At 43.1% G+C, this 15,025-nt stretch overlaps 1 protein-coding gene across 4 annotated transcripts in view; it reads right to left on the reverse strand.

The window, feature by feature from the left end:
- The window catches only part of MFSD10 (major facilitator superfamily domain containing 10), a 28,775-nt gene extending 13,862 nt beyond the window's left edge, over positions 1 to 14,913 (reverse strand). The window contains exons 1-7 of one of the 4 annotated variants that reach the window (XM_054065677.1): positions 13,934 to 14,913; positions 10,407 to 10,536; positions 9,840 to 10,057; positions 6,216 to 6,402; positions 4,943 to 5,039; positions 2,253 to 2,356; positions 1,149 to 1,307 (exon numbers count right to left, since the gene is read on the reverse strand). In XM_054065677.1, coding sequence (XP_053921652.1) covers positions 1,149 to 1,307; positions 2,253 to 2,356; positions 4,943 to 5,039; positions 6,216 to 6,402; positions 9,840 to 10,057; positions 10,407 to 10,463 — 822 coding nt within the window. In that variant the 5' untranslated portion in view covers positions 10,464 to 10,536; positions 13,934 to 14,913. Of the gene's footprint in view, positions 1 to 1,148; positions 1,308 to 2,252; positions 2,357 to 4,942; positions 5,040 to 6,215; positions 6,403 to 8,963; positions 9,090 to 9,839; positions 10,058 to 10,406; positions 10,676 to 13,933 lie in introns of those variants that run through there. The other 3 variants (XM_054065678.1, XM_054065679.1, XM_054065680.1) reach the window with 3 other exon arrangements.
- Positions 14,914 to 15,025: the final 112 nt, after the last annotated feature.

The raw sequence follows: 15,025 nt of genomic DNA on the forward strand, positions 1-15,025 counted from the left end.
AATGAGCATTAAGTGTGAAAAAACTGTTATTTTCAAATAACTCATTTTATTCATTGTCTAGTCAGGAAAGTGGCAGGAACAAACTGCTACGCTATTACCAGTGAAAGGAAGCTGGGAAGGGAAATAATAATTCTCACCTCAGGGACTGCTCAGCCAGCAGATCCTTCAGCTATAGGATAAACTTTAGTAGTGTAAAACTGGAGATGGGAGAACAGCACCGTAGCAGGTATTCATAATGATGTATACAGCTTCTAAAATGCTTCGGCAATTTCTGTATTTAGGAATTTATGTCTCAAAGAGCAAATAGGCTGAGAGACTTCCCAGAACAAGCTGAATTTAGCACTGGAACTAAAAAGAACTTATTAACTCGCTGTGAAACCAGTATATAAGGAAAGAGGTAGAATCTGTAAACAATGTATGGTAGCTTAAAAGAGCACTGATTTGATTCATAAGCTATTGCTGTGAAATCTAAAGCTTTCCCATCCCAAGAAGCAGCTGTCCCACATAGTGGCTTATAACAATCAGTTAATAGATGTTTGGACCCTCAAGGTTTCTATAAGCTAAAAGATCTAACAGGTAATTCACCAGCAAAGTTCAGCCTGCAGGGAGTTTCCATCTGGTCCACTGCCTTGTGGAAGAGCACAGCACAGTTATTCATACACTCACTGCTCAGTCAGCCACATCCTCTACCCACTGAGCTCAGATCCTGGAGCCAGAGAAGCATCCAAGGAAGTCAGGAGGCACGGTGTGCTGAGCAGTGCTGCTGCACTTCCACAGTTGGGGAAGGTGAGAACAATGGGTTGTCCTATAACAACAATGGGTTGTTCTATAACTGGGTTCCAGCTTCCAAAATCAGGCCATCAGACCTTTTGCATTCTAAGGTATTTTGAGCATTACAGTTAGCAGCAGGAGTAACAGTTATAACACTTACACAGGTAGTTTTTCCACCTCTAAGGCAGCTGTATTTCACTTCTAGGTAAAACTTATTCACACAAAAAGTCTGTAAAGGTAAAATGATCTGGCATCTTTTCAGAACCAAGGTAGCCGTGTTTTCACTCAATCAATGAACACACGCTTCAGGAAGACATTCTGAAATCAATTAAAAACTAGCTACCAAGCCCAAATGTACACCCACATGTGTAACTCACCATGCCCTTGTTCCGTGCTTTCGGAGAGTTCAGGTCAGCAATTATAGCTGTGGAGAGGCTGACATTCCCTTTGCTTATTCCACCTATGATCCTGGACAGAAGAAAAATGCCAAAAGTCCTAGAGGCAGCCCATAGTGCATATGATGTCACCAAACCCACCTGCAAAAGCAAGAAAGGGTTCTTTATAAAGCAGAGAAAACTTGATCTCACTTCTACATATTTCCCAGAAAACCATTTTTTTTTTTTAACAGTTACTTGAAAAACACATGTAACAATGTTTGAATATACTGATACTGCACTGCGTCCTGGACAGTGATTTAAAAAACTAGAAACAAATCAATAAAAGCTTCATATAAATATGAGACTACTAATAAAACTATAAGAGCAAGGAAAGTTTAAAGGGAACTAAATCAGTCCTGGGCACAAACCCACTTCTGTATATCCTGCTCCACTTGTTTTCAATTTCTGCAGAATTCTGAATTCAAAATAAATTTCATAAGCAATCATAAGCACACGTGCTTATTTAATTCACTTTCCACAACCATACAGGGTAGGGCAATCTGTATATCATCTGCTGCCAAGTTCTGTCATGTACATATACACTTGCTCTGCACCGCGTCTGTAATTAGAACCCCATACTCTGACCAGGAACAGAGAAAACTTTGTAGAGAATGTTCTTGTTAAGACACACATCTTACACTGATATATAGCACTTCCTCATCAATGATCCCTGGGCTCTGCGAAAGAGGTCAAGAAGTGATCAGCCCTCATCAATCACTTAGGGAACTAAAATACATAGGGATTAAGGCAAACAATTGTAAACAGAGCACCTGAAGTCATTCTCCTGTACGCAGGAGAAAGGGACTTCAGAAAATCCCAGCAACAGACAGGTATTTTGGTGCGGCCTATGTGCAATTCTGGATCTGGGAAGCTCAGTTTAAGTACTTGCTTTTGGAAGTGTAGCCAAGAAACTTGGCAAGAAGCAGCCAACAATCATCAGACCTAAACCACTCCATTTCCCAATCCTCTGTGCTAACCACAAGACCATAGTGCCTTCAACTGTGTATTGAGGTGGCATGACTAAAATCAGCATCAGACACATACCACTGTCATCAAGATGACAGGTCTTCTGCCCAAGCAGTCTGATGCAGCCCCAGTGAGGGGAGAGGAGAAAAACTGTAGGATGGAAAAGATTGAGCCAATCAGACCTAAAAAAGAAAAATAAAATTACATGTATCGTTAGACTTGCTGTCTTTATCTTAAATTCAATCTGTTCCAGACCTATCACTCCATTACATCCTTGAAAAGTATGCAGTTAGATGTGAAACTAGAGCTATAAAGAACAGCTTTGTCTCTGAAACCTTTTAAATACAGATTTTGCATTGTTAGTCAGCTGAGGTGGCAAACACAGACAGACTAGAGTAACAAGCATAAACTGGATTGTTCACTGGTTACTTCACTGGTCCTTGGTTATAACAGAATACTGATTCTCCAATGCTTCCCCAACTGACTACATTAATTTTCAGTTCTTAAAGCAGAGATAAGGCAGCTTTAATAGTCACAGTTCTTTTAAGATTTTTTGATCGTTTGAGCCTGATTCTGTCACATTTAATTAGCTTTCCTTTCCTTGTTATCATGGAAAAAAGGACATAAGCACTGCTGTTAGTGAGGCACCCTAAGAGATAGGAGTGATTCCAACAGACTCCAAGAGCCTTTTGAAATCTGCCTCCAGCTTCTCTGATCTTTAATTCCTCTTTTCTCTTGCCATTTCTAGCTTCATATGCTTATTAATTTGCACTACACTCTCAACAAGCAGGCAAAAATATGCCTTGCTGTCACAGTTTTTCTCTAAAGAAAAAAATGGGTTATATATCTCAGATCATTCAGCTATCAAAGCTTTAAAAGGCAGAGGAGAGAGAGACCAGAAGTTCTGTTCCCATCAACTCTGAGGGAGACAGACTACTGACACTGAACACCTTGTGCAGAACAGTTGCTTATGATAGTCAAGCCAAAAACCTGTGTAAAATATCATAGAATGGTAGAGTGGTTTGGGTTGGAAGCCACCTTTCAAGACCATCCAGTCCAAACCCCCTGCAGTAAGCAGGGACATCTTCCACTAGATTAGGTTTCTCAAAGCCCTGTCCAACCTGCCCTGGAATGTTTCCAGGGCATCCAACAGCTCTCTGGGCAAACTGTTCCAGTGTTTCACCACTTCCATTGTAAAAAATTTCTTCCTTACATCTAGTCTGAATGTAGGTCCATTCAGGAGATAAGAGACCTGCACTGTAGGTCCAAGGTCCATCCAAGAGACAGGGCCAGAGACAGCCCTAGGGACAAGGCTACACCTACGATGTAGCTCCGGCAAGGGCCAGGCCTGAGCTGAAATACAGCTCCTGAATTGCTGGGCAGAAAGTGTGTGGGTGAAGGCCGGTCACTGCAGCCAAGTGTAGGTGCTCTCCAGTTTCCTCCACTACTGGCGGCAGAGCTCGCCCACACCACTGTCCTACTGATAGCAAACGCTTCTGAACCCCGCAAGTTAGCAGCTCTCCTGCTTTTAATAAGACTAATGAGATTTAGAAGCAGTGTTGCACTACAGCTGCCCAGCGGGGAGGTGAGACTTGAACTCGCCAGCTTTTAATTCCAGCGTATCCTACTGATAGATCTCCAGTCATGTGCGGATCAATTGTGAAAGGAGAGTAATTTCTGTGACTGCACAGGGTGTGGCACAGCAGGCTCCTGACCCTCAGCTGGCAGCCTGACAAGAAGGAACAGCAGACCTGTATTTCTGCAGCAGTAGAACAAACGGGCAAGATCACAGAATGACTCAAGTTAAAAGGGAACTCTGGAGGTCACCTACTCCAACCGCCTGCCCGTATGGTCAGCTATGAGGTCAGATCAGATTGTTCGAGGTTTCACCCACTTAGGGCTGACAGCCTCTGACAACAGAGACTACAAAACCTCTCCGGGCAACCTGTTCCACCAGCCACCCTCACCGTGAAACAGTCCCTCTTTATTTCCAGTATGAATTTCCCTTGTTTCTTCTTATGTCTGCTGCCTCTCCCTCTCCCACCGCGCACCACAGTGCCTCACTGCCTTCTTGATAACCTCCTCAGAAGAGGGGTGCCAATAGCTCCAGGTTGAGCAAGCCCAGGCTCCGGAGATTCTCTGTCTTCCTGGCCCTCTCCTGAACTCATTACAGTTTATGGATGTCTTTCTTGCACTGAGGGGGGATGGAACGGGATGCAAACTTCTAGATGTGATCTGACAAGTGCTGAGTAGAGGGGGACAATCACTTCCCTCAATCTGTTTGCTTTTCTTCTGTTTTTAGAGCCCAGGATCTGTTGGTGCTTTTGCTACCAGGGCTGGGTCACGCTCAGCTTGCTGCTCACCAGGACATCCATGGCCTTCACAGCAGAGCTGCTCCCCACCAGCCAGAGCCCAGTCTGTGCCGTTGTAAGGGACTACTCCTTCCCAGGGGGAGGACTTCACGTTTGCCCTTACTGAATTTCATAAGGTTCTTGTTGTCCTATTCCTGCTGCCTTTTTAGGTGTCTGCAAATGTCAGAGATGGGTCTGGCTAACTCTTCATTGCTATCAGTTTGATGAAAACAAAACCATTTACAGCCTACTGTAAGAGATGTTTTCTGTGTTATTTAAATCTAAATCCAGTAACAAGCAAATATGCTTTTTGTATTTCTTGTAATTTTCCTCATTATTCCTCACATCAACACTGCAAATAACTTGAAAACAACACATTTTTTTTTGTCTGCCACCTTGTTTGTTTAATTTCCATACCTCCAAACAAGACACTGTTGTATTTCCTCTCTGGAGGCATCCCAACCAGCACTGCAAACCAGTCCACACCACGTTGCAATGACAAATAGAAGCCATCCTGCAAAAGAGATACCCGGGAAATAGAAGCAGAAAGACACTTTTTCTGCTTCATTTTCAAAGACAGGAACAGAGCTTACTGAATGAGAGATAAGGTTAGATGATTCCTTCCTTCGTCCTCCCTCCATGGAAAACTGCCTGGCTGATCAGTTGTCATAGGCTAAAAATAGCTTAAATTGTGATTGCTAACAGGCAGCAGATAACTGGGTGTATGTGTTTGGGTGGTGGAATGTCTGAACTTGAACTTCTTTAAACCATCAGGCCTGCTAAAACCTGAATTTAGGAAGAATGGCATGTCCTGAATCCTTAAATTAATAAAGCAACATGAGACGCTCTCTGTCCCTGTATTTAGACAGCGAGAACCAGAGGCGTGTAGGGCCAGAAAGAAGTGGTGATGCAAAAAACAATGGTTCCTGAAGAGAGGAAGAAGTTATGAAAATAAGAAGGGGGCCCCAAAATGAAGGTGAAGATCTTGGCTACAGGAAATACTGAAAGTGGGGGAAGATACTGGGGATCAGAACCTATAGTTAGGGTTAGAGATAGATTGTGAGACAGACAAAGCTTATAGCTGCAGTGGGCTGTGAGATAAAGGTGCAGGCTGTGAAAATAATTCTCCTCTGATGTTTTCATCTTGTCCAGCAACATCTGAGAACAGTAACTGTGAGCAGCTGCACAGCATGGAACCAATACAACTTTTCTGCTCTGTGTTACCAGAGTAGCAGCTGGCTCCCTGCTCAGAATGGAAGTTGAGACCTAGTGAACATCTACATATTGGGGATGGGATCGAGCGTGTGAAATGCTCAGGTAGGGTAAAAGCTCTTATGTCAGGTTTTTAGATAAACCCCAGTCTGCAGATCCATCAGCGATTGTTGTTTACTCTGTCTCACCATCAACAGCAGTGTTGTCACAAATGCACTGCTAATTATAACGACTACCCCCTAAGAACTACCTGAATTTTCCCCTAAAACAAATCCCTCATTTTAATGAAAAAGCAAGAAGGAAGAGTCTAATGTAGCTTCATAAACAAATACAATCCATGCACCATTTACATGTGCTGGATATTATTATTCTGCCTACAGCTATCTGGTTTGCCTTGCAGCAAGGCATTTTTCTCCCAACCTTCCCCAAAGATCTCATACCTAAAATTTTCAGCAGGCTGACTTTTTCTGTTGCTTACCTCTGCCTGGCTGTAGTAATCAAGAATGGAAGGAAACAGTGGCAAGATGAGAGCAAATCCCAACAAGTCGATGAAGAGTGCCAGGAAGACAATTATAATAACACGGCTACAGTTCCGCTCTTGCTTGTCATTGATGGAGCTGCTGCTGCTTTCTCTCTCTCGCAGGGCCATGTTCCCAGGTGCTCTGCTTCCAAAAAATTACATTTATAGTCAGTCAACAGGAAGCATTTTGCAGGTCTTTCATTCTGATTAATTCTCACTTTCTACAGAGTTCACAAAAATAAATATAAACTATGGCTCCAACTATGAGTTGGAATCTCAACTCTCCAGTATACGTTATTAGCTCAGCATCAACTTTGCTCACAGCAAGAACAGGCTATAAGGGCAATAAGATGACTCTGTTATAGAAGCATGCCAAACAAAACAAAGAACTAAGAAGCATTTTGTTTGTTAATATGTGAGTAATGCTAATACAACTTTCCTAAACATTTTCAACTCAGCATTAGAGTAAAATAGACAAGAAAAGGCACTCCTGTTTTGAATATCCACATTCAAGTAACTAATAGATTATTTATGCTCTCAAGATTACTTATGCCTTCAGTGTACACTAGAAATTCCTAAAGCAATAACAATTAAAAGAAAAAGGGGTAGACCTAATTACTGCAGGAATGCCGTCTTCAAGACAAATCCTGGAGACTAACAGCAACTTGAGAAACAATACAACAAAATCTTGAAACTCAAAATTCATTTTGTTTTCTAGATGACAGCCACTGACAGGTTATACGAATTGGAGCATCAAACAATTAGGCAGTGTTTTACTTTGTCAGCAATATCAGAACTATCAACTTTCTTTAATAATACTCCAAAACTATCTTAGAGACCTAAACAAGGATGCGGGCTGTACCCTGTTCAGTATTTAAATAAAGAAGTCAGTCCGAAAAAATACCCTCAATTTTGACAGATATCAAAATCAAGGAGGAATACGTGAACCACGAAATTCCAAACTTCACATTTGCAAAACATTACAGTGTATCCCAGTCATAAAACTCCAGTCATAAAACAATCATGTTTGCTGCCCCTTCCTACTGCAAAAATCCTGAACATTTGCTGCACTGAAAGAGTAAAAAAGGAGACAGAACTTAGTCCAACAAAGTCAGTCAATACCAAAATATCCACTGACTCTGATGTGTCAAGACTGAAAACACTGAGCAATTCTTAATATAAATGCTATTGCAGACAAGACATCCCACCTTATGTACAGAAGGCACTTGTGCATATAACATCACATTACACTAATTGAGGACCATAACGCTTTGTTAAGCTCAACAATAAATATTATTGCAATATTCCCTTACCTGTGGATCTAGTTTACTAGCACGGAAGCATTATTAGAGTTCAGACACCACAAGGTAAGCATGGAAGGCGGCCACCTGCAATCCATTTATTAAACTCTTGGCATAATGCTCTTAAATTTGCTACCAAACAGAGCAGTTTGGTTATGTTCAGGATCTTTCCGTTTAAAGTTATAATTCACCACCGTTCCAAATATTTAACATTATTTTTTTACCCAAATGATATAAGAGCATCTGGAGCCAAAATAACCATTCCTTTAGATAAATCCTCCCCGGCCCTGGGTCTATCCAGCCAACAGCTGAGTGATGGGTTCATCGTGGCAGATTTTATCTTGTTTTTCCTCACGATTTGTTTATTCATCCACTGAATTGAACGATCAAGCTGAACTTTATTCCAGGGTTATTTTACAGAGGGTAGCATCCTTTACACCTTATCCTCGTGGCCATTTCGGTTGGCGTGTGGCTTGATCCTACTGTTGCCAGCACTGACCTTTCATTCAGCTCCACTTTGGGTTACGTGGTAGTAATTTCCCTTACGCAATATCCCAGGGTACTACATGTCTCTGCCTTTGTGCTCCATCAGTTTTGTTGTTCAAACCTCTCCATATTTTTTGCTAGGCAGGAAACCACCAGTTTATGGGCCCTGGCATCCCGTCAGCAAAAACAGAACACTTCACCTCGACCACGACATTTGATTTCTGTGAGACACGCTTGAAGTGGGGGGAGGATCTTCAGTTTAGTGTCACTGACACTCAGCTCTGCCTCAGCTCTCCCCAGTCATGCCCTTAGGGCTGGACGGGCCTCATTTATTCAGCCCCCAACCTGCGGATGGCAGGGCCAAGGGATGGGGGGGCAACGGCAGGCAGGGATGGGGGGGCAATGGCAGGCAGGGATGGAGGTTTGATGCCAGTCAGGATGCCAGTTCAGTGCCAGGCTCAGATGGGATTCAATGCCAGGATGGGATCAATGCCGGGCAGGGCTGGGGGTTTGATGCCAGGCAGGAATGTGGGTTCAGTGCCAGGCTGGGATGTGGGTTTGATGCTGGGCAGGGATGGAGTTTGATGCCAGGCAGAGCTGGGGGTTTGATGTCAGAGACAGGGCTGGGGGGTTTGATGTCAGAGACAGGGCTGGGGGGTTAGTGCCAGGCAGGGCTGGAGGTTTGATGCCAGGCTGGGATGGGAGTTTGACCCCAGGCAGCATCGGGGTTTGATCCGGGCAGGGATGGAGCTCGACGCTGGGCAGGGTCGGGGTCTGATGCTGAGGACAGGAGCAGCCACGAAGCTGGCCCTGCCCTCACGCACAGATCTGTCACCAGCCACAGCAGGATGAATTTCATCCTTCCGCTGTTTTCTTACCACCCCTTCCTCCCTCTGAAATTTCCTGGATCCATCTTTACCTGCTGTGCCTTGGGAAGGCTCCTTTGACTCCTTAACACAGCCCCGATTTGGGTCAAGAGCAGGAGTTTCAGTTGGGGAGGTGGGGGGGGAGCAGAAAGAAAGGAGAAATAGGAAAGAGGAAAAAAAAAAAGAAAGGAAAAATAGGAAAGGGGGGGGGAAAAGAAAGGAAAAATAGGAAAGGCGAAAAAAAAGAAAGGGAGGAAAGGGAAGAAGGAAAAATAAGAAAGGGAAGAAGGAAAGGAAGAAGGGAAGGGAAGGGAAGGGAAGGGAAGGGAAGGGAAGGGAAGGGAAGGGAAGGGAAGGGAAGGGAAGGGAAGGGAAGGGAAGGGAAGGGAAGGGAAGGGAAGGGAAGGGAAGGGAAGGGAAGGGAAGGGAAGGGAAGGGAAGGGAAGGGAAGGGAAGGGAAGGGAAGGGAAGGGAAGGGAAGGGAAAGAAAGGAAAGGGAAGGAAAGGAAAGGAAAGGAAAGGAAAGGAAAGGAAAGGAAAGGAAAGGAAAGGAAAGGAAAGGAAAGGAAAGGAAAGGAAAGGAAAGGAAAGGAAAGGAAAGGAAAGGAAAGGAAAGGAAAGGAAAGGAAAGGAAAGGAAAGGAAAGGAAAGGAAAGGAAAGGAAAGGAAAGGAAAGGAAAGGAAAGGAAAGGAAAGGAAAGGAAAGGAAAGGAAAGGAAAGGAAAGGAAAGGAAAGGAAAGGAAAGGAAAGGAAAGGAAAGGAAAGGAAAGGAAAGGAAAGGAAAGGAGAAAAGGGAGAGGGGAAAAAGGGGGTGGGTGGGGGGAGGAGAGGAACAAAAGGAAAGGACAAACAATGGACCCCAGGCATGCCTGGGAGGGGCGCTGGGCGATGCAGGACCCGCACCCCGCGCCGCCCCCGCCGCACCTACCGCTGCCGGAGCCCCGGGACGCGGCGGCTCCTCCCGGCCGCCTTCCTGTTCCGGCCGGGTTGGCGGAGGCTCCCGGGGAGGCTGGAGGCGCGGGGGCGGCGTGTCGGCGCCGCGGATCCGCGGGAGGGCTGCGGTGTCGCCGCTGCCGGGAGCGCGGGGTCTGCGCGGGGGGAGGGATGCTCTTGGCCTGCGGGTTTGATAAATGAGTTTCCTCCTATCTGACAAACAGAAAGAAGTAGTTGCAAAAGGCGTAGTTCTGTTCCTAAAACAAACCGCTCTCTTTAAAGGGTTTAGCACGGAGAACACAAATAATTTGATATCAAAAGCACCATCCCGCATTGCTCCCTCAAAGCCCGGTGTCCAAACTGCCTCCTTGAAGCGCGAGTGTGTGGTTATGGGTGGACCGAGCACACCTGTCTCCAAACCTGCTGGGTGGAGCAGCCTGGTCTGGTGGAAGGTATCCTTGCTCATGGCAGGGGGGTTGGAATTAGATGACTTTTATGGTCCCTTCCAACCCAAACCATTTTATGATTCAATGAAATCCGTAGGGTAGCCGGGGTACTGTACCTCGAACACAGCCGTCCCTTCATGCGTGGAGGGTCTGTGCAGTGAAAACACGCTCATTCCAAGAGGAGAGGGGTGCTCTTCAGTTGCAGCAGCAGTTGGCTGCGGCTTTCATAAATGAGTTTCCTCGTATCTGACAAATGGAAAAAGGTAGTTGCAAAAGTCATCTCTCTGTTCCTGAAACAAACCGCTCCTTTTAAACAGTAAGGGGTTCAGCATGGAGAACACAAATAATTCAATATTGAAAGCACCATCCCGCATCGCTCCCTCGCTCAGCCATGCCCAGCGTCCGAGCTGCCTCCTTAAAGTGCGAGTGTGTGGTTACAAGTGGACTGAGCACATCCATCTCCATAATCTTAGAAATAAGCAATTGCTAACAAAGTGATTGAAGCAAATTGATAGAGGTGTTGAAAGGGCTTCTGCTTCCCTTCAAGTCCTGGCAGTGCTGTGAATTTATCATTATTAACAGGCAGATGAAGACCTTTATTCAACAGTGACCTGTCATGGATTCCCCCACTGATTACATGCGGAGGAGCTTACCGAAGCATAACATCAGGATTGCTGTTCCAGTTCGATCAATTACTGAGCTACTACTCTCTTGTCTACCTAAGCATTTCATTTTATCGGTTTGGTGTGAGAAGAGGAATTTGGTAGAAACGGCACATAGTCTGAAAACCAAACAGTTACGCAAGGATTGTTGCTGACTTGGAAGCAAACTTCTGCTTTGAGATGCCCCAGTGTAAGCATGAATCATCATTTAATGTCTGGGAAATATATGTAGGTATATTCTTCTGGTTCTGAGTCATTGTACATAACCAACCAGGCACCATCTGAATTCAGATGCATTTAAAAAAAAAAAAAACAACAAATCCAGCTCTTCCTGTTGTTCCACGCACCAGCCTGAAGCTTCCCTAGATCACTGAGCAGTAGCATTAGTGCAGTCAACCATGTCATACAACCCTGCATGGCAACACACTGCACCATAGAACTACATAGGTCATTGCCCACCCCATCCCAGTGAAAGGCCAGTCCAAAACCTTGCAGGCATGATGGATAATAACTTAGAAGTGGTTTTTAGACTTCATTTATTAAGGTTACCTTTTTTTTTTTCCCTCATGTCAGTCCTGTATTTTCACTCAATGCCTCTTCTCTTCTGCTCTGGCATTTACTTCACTGCTCTGTTGCTAAAGATCGATAGCACTAACCCAAACACTAGTATTTTAAAGGATTTAATGCCATACAGGGTTGCCCTCTTAGTATTTTATACTCAGACAGTGTTCAGATTGCATGGTTCAAACCCAATTTATTGAAGAAGAAAACCAAACCCTCTTACAAATAACCAGTCATTTCAACTATGCCAGATGGCAGAGGCAGTGCATGTAGGACTGAAAAGCTTTGTTAGTCTTTTGTCTTAGAACAAGTGGCAAAATGGGGAAGATGAGAAGTAGACACATGATCATGTCATACAACTTTCTTAACACTGCAGTCCCAGGGGACTGCTAAACTCCTACACACCCTCCCATAAACAGAGAATGTGCCTCTTAAGCTTAAGCGACAAACTCGCGTCAGAGACCAAAAGGAACACATCTTGCAGGAAGGTTTTGGCTCCTTGAATAAATAGCGCCTCACAGTCTCAGATTATGACTAACGCCATTATGATAAAGCTGCCAAATGTTTTATGTCATAGCTTTTGTTTATCTTTTTCAAGTGCCCAGAGGGCATGCTAGAGGAAAGCAGCCCCACCAATTCCTATGGCTGAACAGGCTGCAGTACTGGAGACAAGAGCCTCAGCCCAACAAAGCTGTAGGAGCTCTGATTTACTTCACAGGAAGCTCCAACTACTGAGCTCAGGCGCAGCCTCAGCTCCTTTGCAGAGCAAGAGCCGATGGCAAGAAGTGATGGCTTAACACAGAATATGGTTACACGTGGCAGATGATAATCTCAGTCATGCCTTGCAGAAGTTATCAAACTGCATGCCAGCTTTCAACTGACAACCGAAAGACCACACTGGCAAGGAAGCATATCATGCTTTCACAATCACTGCAATTTATGCGATTTCTAGCAGAACAGTATTATTCTCACCCTATTGTTCACAGTATTCATATTCAAGGTAGCTGTTCTCTGGGATAACTGGTGTGGACAGCTAAGTTGAACCGTTAGCTGAACTAAAGGCAAAATTCTCATTTTCCTTATTTTGTATCTCATGCCTTGACTATAGTTACAGAGTAGTTTCCTTTTTTTGATTCATAATTGACAACAGGTCAAAAGGCCTGTTACAACAATTCCTTTAACAGCAACAGAGACAAGAGAATGTCAATGTTCTTGTATTCAAGAAATTCCATGAGAACGACTCTTAAGCTTGTCTAAGCCCTTTGGAGTCCAGCTACCCAGACCCTCCTATCACCTTCTACTACAACTGAGCATCACGACTGGTATAACTATTGGACCATACTGATTATTCAGCTGAGGCATGACTAGGTAGTCCTGCTTTTTAGTCATGGAAAATACTAGGTGCTAAGCATCACCATTGATCCCAGGTTTATAATATTAAATCTGATTTTAAGTATCGGCAGTAAAATTTGTAAAAATGCACACAGTGATTTTCACTCAGCATGACTGCAAACACAACTACTTTCTATCTGGCATTCCAACACAGTCATGCAAGTTTATAAACTGAAGTTTCTCTGTCCTTTTATCTTTTTTCATCAGCATTTTAATATATCCCTTCTCATTCTTGTCCCAAAAAACATCCTTTCTCTCAAACACTGACAACCTATCTAATCTCAGTTGTGTCCCTCCCTTATATTTTTTATGTACCCTACTGAGGGATAACAAGCAGCAAGTGGTATCAAAAATCACTGCCCCAGAATCAAAGCGCAGCTGTCAGCCTCTCTGTGATTCTAATGCCCTGCTGGCTAAATCCTCTGAAGATAATTGCTGTTGGAAAAACAAGGTCAGATAAACAATAACACTCTTTTACAGTATATTTGTGCAAAGGAGAAATATACTGGGACTGAAACTCCAAACCGAAAGTGCTCATTTATATTATGAAATAGAAAGTTAGCTGCTTCTTCATTACTTCAGTCGTTAAGTTTTTGGCTTGAACTATATAAAAGGTTTTGGTTTTTAAAGGTAATACCAGAGAAAAAAAAAAAATCCATACTGTGCTAAATGGCAATAAAACAGGAGTTAACTTATTAACTGTCTGAGAACCCTTTGAAGTTTCAGAAGATGCCTGTACTGATTTTGGAAAGACTAACTGCAAATATATTTGTTTTCAGAAACACAACTGGATTTCAAACATAGAAATTTTGCTAATTTTATGACACATGTATCTTCCCCACATGAACTTGGTATCCAGCTTAATGTAACACTTAATACAACTGGTTTTGCAAGCCAAAAGGACTGGTGATAGTCACAGCTTACTTGCATTGCTGCAGTTGCACTGAGAATCAATAAAATCAGTTTTCCTCAAATGAAGTGCTTTTAAAAAGAAACATATACATAGGTAAACTTTGAGCAAGACTTACCTTACAAAGGTAGTTTTGTCATCAGTTTAAATGTAAAGCTTAAGCGTGTCAACTGCCCCCTTCTAGTTTCAGTCCTGCTTCCATTACCAGCCTCATTTGAAAAATAAAACAAACAAAAACACAGAAAAAAGACGACATTCTAAGCCAATCTGAAACAACCAGGTCTAACTGTTAAATCAGATTTACTGCCAGCATTTTTTTTTTCCTAAACAGCAGGTAAGTATTACCAGGGCTGCGTTACCTGTTGGCCAAAACACAAGAGATCAGATCTAGAACAGTGTTTGAAAACGGAAGAGGTTTTGGGGTTGGTTGTTTGCATGCTTTTGTAACGAACCATGGCCATTAGTTCATTCTTTATAGGATGTTTTTTATAGTCTGTTCTTTAGACTGAAGCTGGAGCATTATTATGAAAGATGCTTTCATTTTCATTAAGAGATTTCCAAGAAATTGCAATTTTCTTCAATGCATCCCAATTGTTGCCAAACTTACCAAATAGTTAGGCTACAGTGAATACCTGAACAGTGAAACTAGCTCAGTCACCTTTAGTAACTGTGATGCTCTTTGTCTCACTGCAATGTTTCTTCACAAATATAGTATATACATATTAAAAAAAAAAAGTGCCTAATGTATTTATTTGAAGAGCAGATGTTTTCCAAAATTGTGCTGGGCATTATCAGTAATTAGATACACACAGTAAAATACGTGGAAGAGAGTGAAGGATTTCACTGTCCACTTAAATCAGTGAGGAGTTCTAGTTAACCACCCTAGTTTATTAAGAATTTCAGAGCTGTGCTCAATACAAAACCTACTGAAGAGATAAATGGATGTACAGCTTCACCAAAGGATTCCTGCTTGAAACTCGATTCCATTACTCTACTGAATATATGAATCAGAACGTCCCAATGCTATAGACTAATTAAAAAGTTACTGCTTAAATTACAAATGTAGTACTACTATAAGAGCTGCCTGCAATTCTTTAATACTAAAATGAAAACAAAAGGTTTCTGCTGTACAGGTTTTTTGTATGTGCGTAGTTCAAGTTAGACTAAAACCTGGTCACATACACCTACAAATTCTGATTATTCATCCAAT

The sequence above is a fragment of the Cuculus canorus genome, chromosome 4 (assembly GCF_017976375.1).
Source record: "Cuculus canorus isolate bCucCan1 chromosome 4, bCucCan1.pri, whole genome shotgun sequence".
NCBI lineage: Eukaryota > Metazoa > Chordata > Aves > Cuculiformes > Cuculidae > Cuculus > Cuculus canorus.